Source organism: Barbus barbus, assembly GCF_936440315.1.
Source record: "Barbus barbus genome assembly, chromosome: 39".
Classification (NCBI taxonomy): domain Eukaryota; kingdom Metazoa; phylum Chordata; class Actinopteri; order Cypriniformes; family Cyprinidae; genus Barbus; species Barbus barbus.
In genome coordinates this window covers 17827579-17835741 of record NC_136717.1, presented here as the reverse complement: position 1 = coordinate 17835741, position 8163 = coordinate 17827579, and the positions used below count along the sequence as shown (strand labels likewise).

The following is an 8163-nucleotide window of genomic DNA, read 5'->3' as shown; positions in this document are numbered from 1 at the left end:
ATTACTTTAAGAGCTGCTGCTGCTGAATGGGACCGAGATCCTATACGTATGCTCGTAGTTTCATTTGTGCTTTAATATGAAATGATGCAACAAGAATAAAAGAGCCAGAAGCAGCAGTTGTGAGTGGGGTGGCCAACCCTAGCTCCACCCCTGGGTTAACTGCGTTAAGCCGTTAAACTGGAAAAATTAATTGCCTGCATTGACATGCTAATTTTGACAGCACTAGTTATTGTCAAAGTCTGGTTCAGCAGTTTACATGCATCTCTTTAAGTCTTAGTTCCCATTTAAGAGATATATAGATTTGAGGGTCACTTCTGTTACGAAAAATAAGTTTATTCAAGTGTGCTATTAGAATACTTCTTTTAAACTAAAAATAGGAAAGTATACTTTTAGTTTACTTTGTATGTACTTCTCAGAAATGGGCTTTATGTACTTCTCATAAATATACTTAAAATATACTTAAAATAAATGAATACTCTAAAATGACATTTAAGTTGTCTATACTTGATTTATACTTAAATATATTTGAGCTATACTTGTGCTCCTAGAATCTGTGTTTTCATTGTTATATGGTAGGGAACGCTAGTACACATATCTTCTGTACAGAATTTCCAAAAAACACAAGCGAAGAAGAAAAAGAAACAACGGATACTTCCACATGTAATCTAACAAGATCATCTGACATAAAACAGCATCAAAACTGTGTAACGTTATGGAATAAAATGAAGAATGAACAAATGAAGAGGTAATAATGGCTGTCAAGCTTTGGGGTGTTGATCGACTCCATCTACGTTTTGATTATCATTCTGAATCCAGTTCTTTTTTCAGCTTTTTGTTCAAAAACTTTTTTTTTATTATTTATGAAACCACATTTGTTTTAAAAAAGAATGCATGAAGCTAAAACGTTTTTGTTTACAAGCAGATACCCTGTTCTATCTTTTGGATGTTTTGTATGTTCAGATATTCAAAATATATACAAATTAATACCTAAATAGGGACATAGTAGTATACTTCAAGTATGATGTAAAGTTCACTTAAAGAAAACGTACGAGTGTACTTGCAGTATAAAACTACTAAACTAGTAGTTTACTGAGACTATACTTCAAAGTGTACTAAAAATGCTACTACAAGTATTTGATTAGTAAACTTTCAGTATACCTATGAATTCACTTTTAGTACAGTTGCAGTACAAGCTAAAAACATTAATGTAAACTAGTTGTGTACTCAAAGTTTACTAACGTTATCCTTAAAGTATACTTAAAAATATACTTCTATATACTAGAAAGTGGGCCAATTTAGTCCCAAGGATTACTGAAATAGCACACTTACAAGTATACTGCTATTAGTACACTGATATTTGTATACATACTACATAAAGTATACTTAAAAATATACTTGAACTTTACCTAAGTGTACTTAATAAAATAAACTTGAAGAATACTACTTTTTGGTAAGGGTTATAAAGGAAAGGAAAGTTTCTCATTCCTTCACTATATCCCTGCCCCCTCTTCATTGCAGAGTACAAAGAAATATGAAATACTAAGGTATCTTAGATGATTCTTTTATATATATATATATATATATATGTTGCATTTGACAAGGACTTCAAAAGGAAGCTGAACTGATGTTAAAGTTTCCCATCAGTATAGTGGCTATCGCTTTCTTACATTGAATATGTTTTGATAACGACACTTTTTTTTGTTTATTTATTTGTTTATTCATTCATTCATTCTTTAAAACGTGTTTGAACATCGTCTTTTTGTATGTGCATTTTATAAATAACCACACAACACATAAATTAATGCAAAATTTGTCATTTTATTTATTTAACTTAGTCCAGTGGAATAATAAATAACAATAATTTAAATAATTGACAATACAGCCAGAGAAATTAAGATGATTCTTGTCCCTGTGATTGTCTCTCTTGGTTTTCCTCAGAGGGCCAGATCATACAAAATGAGAAAGGAATTTAGTACTCCTTTCTGGATTGTGCCATTTTTCACCTGATTGAGAACAAACATATATCATATATCATTACCAACATTCAACTTTTGTTACAGACAGTTACTTTTAAAAGTAATGCATTGCAATATTGCGCCATTAAAAAGTAACTAATTGCGTTACTTAGTTACTCTTCATGGAAAGTAATGCATTACGCTACTTTCACATTACTTTTTGTCATCTAGGCTGGGCTTTCTCTTTTTTTTTTATAACAAAAACCCAAAGTTATATTTTTGGTGACTTATTTGAAAAAGTAACTCAAATATTTAATGATTGATTTACTACTAATTTCTAATTTCATGATTGATTTAATGCTAATTTCTTGAAAAAAAAGTAATCTGATTACATAACTTGCATTACTGTAATGCATTACCTCAACACTGGTTACAGATCAACTAGAAATTATAATCTTGGCCATCATCACAACATTTATAGACAACTTTTATAATATTTATTAGTACCTCAATTGAGTGAATGTCCTGAAGCTCCCTCCATACTTTCTGTTCTTCACTGTACTTGTGTCTCAGCATTTTCACCTCAGTCATTACATCTTTTAGGCTGGTTTTTGTTTCTTCATTCTCAGCTTTCCCTCTCATGTCTTGAAAAATTGTTTCAGTGATGTTCAACATTCTATCAAGCAGCAGAGACTGACAAGTGCAGGAGGCCTTGGACTAAAAGAAATACGTATCATTAGCATCCTTTCCAATTTTTTCAGATTTTAGCATTAGCAACAGTAACAACAGTTTAAATACTTACATTCAGCTGGTGCAGATGAGAAAGCAAAACCGATTTTCCAAACCATTCTGTACCAGTTATATGCTAAAAAGCAGACATAAAAGAGTGGTTTTTATAACTTAATTGCATTGCCCCGAAGCAGTGTTGTCCATCTTATACTAGCATCACCATACTACAATACCAAACTGAGGAACAGAATCATTTATGCTTGCGCAAAACATGTTTAAAATCAATGCAGAAGTCGCCAGCAAACACTACTTACATAATGCTTTTGTAGAGGTTCAATTTTTTCTCTTACGTTCTTCAGCATTTGCTCTTTGTTATTTTGGGACTGTGGAAGTCTGGTTCCAACAGTTCCTTGAAGAGACACTATTAAGAGAAGCGCACATATCAAGTGCACCATGTTAAGCCGAGAATACATTTTTGTTAAGCACAGTGCCGGAAAATGACGCTAGTCAGCAGGTGAGTGATTTTGACGAGCATGGGGCTGTGGGTTTATATAGGTGCACGTACAACTTAAGAAGAGCAACGACATGATGGTGAAAGGGGATGCACATCTGGTTTTGGGGTTTCTGTGGCATAATTTTCTAAAAAGGTTTCCTGTATTCCGGAGATATCCTGCCTTCAACCAACCCCAAACCCAATGGCCAGCTTTCATAAGGATTCATATGACTATTGTTTATTGAACATTGCCATGGTTGCAAGCCACGGAACAAGCCTTCTAGAAACTGGGTTGCCGGCCTGTTCAGATAAACTATGACTCAGCATATTGAAAGCTGGATCACCACCACATATATATATGCTTAGAGATTGTGGTATTTATATTTGATATCTATAATGGCTATTCTTTTTTCCTGTTTGTTGTGTTATGCATGCATATAGCATTTACGTATTGAAGCCCCCCCCCCCCCCCCCCCCAGAAAAAAACCATGCTTTGGTAAATCATATTTATGTCATAAAAACTCTAAAACATTGCAATGTTATTCAAAATAATGAGATACTAAGTCATAATTATGAGATATATTGTAATTATGACATACTTATGAGATAAAAAGTTGATATTATGAAGTAAAAGTTGAAACTAACAAAGCTGAAAGGTTATGACTCTCAATCAGAATGACTTTTTATGCTGTAATTTCTGTTTTTTATTTAAACAATTATAACTTCATGTCTTAATTTCAGTTTCAGTTTCTCATTTTTATTTTAGAATCTTGTTTTATCTCATGTCTGGTGTCTCAGTTATGATTTAGTATCTCAGTGTCTGCTTTTTATCTCATAACTTTTCATTTCATAATTTGGATTTTGCATGATGATAATGTGGTGGTATTTTCGATAATAGCAGACATTTTTTTAAGATTTTACATCCATCTTAAATCTCTTCCATCTCACATTTCAAATATTCACAAAATGTAATGGTATTCCTTTATAGGTTAATGCATGGCATTCGATTCTTTTGTGATTGTGTAGACTTGATGATTATCTAAAACATGCATCCACATGGTTTTTGACCCTTTATGTACATGCATTTTAAATGCATTCCTGCACATGTATTTGTTTAGATTTTGAAGTGCGCTTGAGCTTCTATGACACAAGACCTTCTTCTTATAAAACTGCTAAAAGATTAAATCAAACATGATGCATTCCATTTTTGATCTCATATGCATTTCTATAGCATTGAGTGGTTGATCTGTGGTTCGTTTTAGATTTGCTTAAGTTACATTTTAGAGCCTGTGACCACAGTTTTTCACAGCTGAATTCCCCCTCATACATACTGTTGTGTGGCAACGTCAGTTCTCTGAATCTGAACCTCAGACATCATCTTAAACGAGTCTGTCACTGCACTTAAAACTGTGTAGTTTAAGTTATGCATGCACTTTAAAAAAAAATGCACTAAAAGTGATTCTTTGGCTCATATAGGGGAACCACTTTTGGTGCTGTATAGCACCAAATCTTGGTTCTTCAGTGGTTCTTCAGCGGTTCTTTGGCATGACTGAGGGGCTATATAGCACCGCTACCATATACAGAACCTGTTAAGCTCCTGCATGTTTCTTCAGCGGTTCTTCAGTGGTTCTATTAAGGGGCTATATAGCACCATTGCCGTACAAAGAACCTGTTAAGCCCCTTTAAAGGTTCTTTACGAGCCAAAGAACCACTGTTAGTGCTGTTTAGCACCATTTTTGTTGAAGAAATACAATGCAATATGGCACCTCTTATGGTTCTACATAGCATCATTTGACAAAGTGCTGTATAGCACCTTTAAAGATACGGTGCTAAGTAGCACCAAAAGTGGTTCCCCTATGATTATGAGCCAAGAAGCACTTTTAGTGCTATATAGCACCCTTTTGTTTAGAGTGTAGGTATGAGCATGATGAACAGTGAAATGAATAGATCTGAAGAATGAAAATGCTTTCTGGAACCACCAGATGGCATCAGTGGGTAAAATCATATGCAAATACTTGCATTTTTAAAGTAACAGTCATTCCTCAAAAAATAAAACAAATTTACAGTAGGCTTAGATATAGACTTACATGTATGTGGCTCGTGTACATGTACTTACATGTATTGAGTAAATACATTTCTTAAACATGTAAGTATTTTCTTTATTGTTAGATTTCTACTTCTACTTTTTTACAACTATCTGATTGCACTCATGCATATGGTCCACAGACACTGCAGAACTTTGAATCAAACATAAAAAGATACTTCAGCTGCACTTAAAAATCTTTAAAGCACAAAATATGAAAGTGTCATTCGTTTTCAAGAAATATAGTACATTTCAAGTAAAATATATCAGCTTTTAAATGATAAAACAAGATACTGTATGTTATCCAAATTGAAGACAAAAGGTCATTTTTTGGTTGTCGACTACTGGTGAATCATGTTCATACTGTAGTAAATGTGATAAACTACACCTGTGCTAACTAAACTTCTGATTTACATCCACTAAAAATCACTTTGAGACCAGCTGTTATGGTACAGAAATGGCTCAGAAAATTAAAGTTAGTTCAGTGAAAGCGTTCTAATAACTACTACTAACTAGTAACTAAATAGTGAAAACTGTTTGTGGTCTAATTGGCTAGTGGTTTTAGTGATCATGGTTTTAAAAAAGTGTGGTAATACTTTAGATTGCCGTTCTTTCATTAATGAATAACCACACAGGATGAATGGGTAACACAATATTAACATTCTTGTTACTACTATTAACTACCAAGAAACTGATTGAGTGCTGTTACCAATTCCTACTAGTTCTCTGCGAGGTATGAAAAAAGTTGTTTTTAATTCACTAATAGTGAGCTACCACATGTAACTGAGTGTTACGTACTAATTTATTAATCATAGTTTATCATTAGTTAGTGACAGAGCAGTATTCTAAAGTTTTACTGCCCAATGTTCACTAAAACTACCTGCCAGTTGGACCACAAATAGTTTCCACAATGAATTACAAGAGGGCATTTCTGTGACACATCCGACCCCAACCTTTACCATCCGCATGTCAAGATAGATTGAAACTGTGCCACTGCGAAGTTTTTCCAAGTAATTAAACTCTATACTATCTATGAATGGATGTGATCATGTTCGCATACGTTTTAAAAAAAAACTTAAGTCTTTGACGAAGACAACGAACCATGAGCGAAAAGAGTTGGGTCGAGGGCCTTCCAGTCTCCACTCCTTATTGGAAAAGAGAGTGATTCAGCTGTATTGCTAACTGAGTCACTGAGTCAATGACCTAACTGCTTCCTCCGCGGCCTCTACATCTGCGTAGCTGCTTAACTGTGAGTTTCCAGTGAGCTTGCTGTGGTCAGGTGCTCGCTTAGCGCTGCTGATTCTGAGCACAGGAGTCAAAATTCAACTGATTTCTCATTTACACCTTTTTTTCACATTAGTGGGAAGGATTTGCGGTGGAATTTTACTCAACTTTCCAATTATTTATGTAAGCACTTTTGGGGAAATGTGGTTTATGATAAAGTCACTGGGGAAGCAGAGTATTTCCATTCAACATCTGCAAATTAAGTAGTGTGTGCTAATGGTTTGATATGTATATGATGCTAATTATGATTAATAATTTGCTTAATATTTATTTTGCACCTATTTATCTTTATTAAAGGGGTATTTAATCCCAAAAATGAAAATTCTGTCATCATTTATTAATCAAGAATGTTGGTAACTAAATAATTGATGGTAGCCATGACTTCATTGGTATTTTTTCAATACTAAAGCGGCCAGTGGCTACCGTTAACATGTTTGGTTACCAATGTTCTTTAAAATATATTTTTGTTGTTGTTGTTGTTGTTCAAAAACTGAAAGAAATTCATATAGTTTTCAGGTTTAGAACAAGTGGATGGTGATTAAATGAAGGCTGAATTTTCATTTCTGGGTGAGACATGTCTTTAAGTCTCTACGAAACTTACAAAGCCAAAATAATGACTTTCTCATCATTTACTCGCCATCGTGTTATTTTAAACCCATATGGAGCTTGACCATTCTTCTAAGTATCTCTTTTTTGTTGTTTCACAGTTAAAGCATGAGGGCGAGTAAATGATGACCGTTTTCATTTTTGAGTGAAGTATGTTTTAATGATTGCTTCTAACAGGCAAAATGTGTAGAAGGACATGACTGGCTGCTGTGAGTAAAATCTAAATTTCCTAACCTCTTGAAACTCCAAGCTTGCACTTTTGATGTAACCAGCGTTTGCAGAAGTTGCTTATTGGTGCTTGTGTGGCTAAGAAGAACAATAGTGAGAGAGAAAGTTGTGTTTATTTGTGTATCCAACTGTTTGTGTGTGCATGCACATGCATGCCCGCGCCCTTTCGTTGCACCAGAACTGAGCATAGGTTGGGTTGTTTGGTGGCAATGTGAGAGCGACGTTTGTGGTCGCGTTTCATGGTGCTACGACTTCCAGGAACTGCAGCTATGATGACAGTGACAGAGTTTGCCATTTGTTTAGTTTAAAAAGTAAATGGCTAAACAAAATGTTAGTCATATCTTTCATGCTTTAAAAAAAAGCCATTTTAAACATGATTGCAGCAAAATGTAATTGTTTGCTGTATTGTATTGTGCAATATTTTCAATAGGAATATATTAGAAACTTTTGAATTGCATTATAATCGTGCTAAAATTTGCATGTTGAGTGCTTTGCGTGCACAGACTGTGCTTGCCAAGTTGGCAAATATTTCAATGCACCTGAGAGTGCAATACCTAAATATGAACCACTAGAGGGAGCCAATGAAAAGAAATAGTGCAGTCTGGGGCGTATATACATACATACAGAGAATTGAAATTGCGTTACTCTCAGACCCTTGGTGCATACAGTTAACATTAAACACTGACAGTAGACAGTAGACGTTCAAATACAGATCAATACAGTTTAAATGTATGTACATACAAGTATACAGATATACAAATGAGGACATTGTAGAAAAATAAAGA

General features: G+C 34.2%; 1 protein-coding gene across 1 annotated transcript; it reads right to left on the bottom strand.

The window, feature by feature from the left end:
* Nucleotides 1-1934: 1934 nt before the first annotated feature.
* LOC306859012 (interferon gamma-related) lies at nt 1935-3157 on the bottom strand (the record flags this gene model as incomplete). The annotated part of the gene is made up of 4 exons (XM_079399825.1): nt 1935-2003; nt 2463-2672; nt 2758-2820; nt 2999-3157. The coding sequence occupies 4 exons, from the start codon at nt 3155-3157 to the stop codon at nt 1935-1937; spliced, it is 501 nt and encodes a 166-aa protein (XP_079255951.1).
* Nucleotides 3158-8163: the final 5006 nt, after the last annotated feature.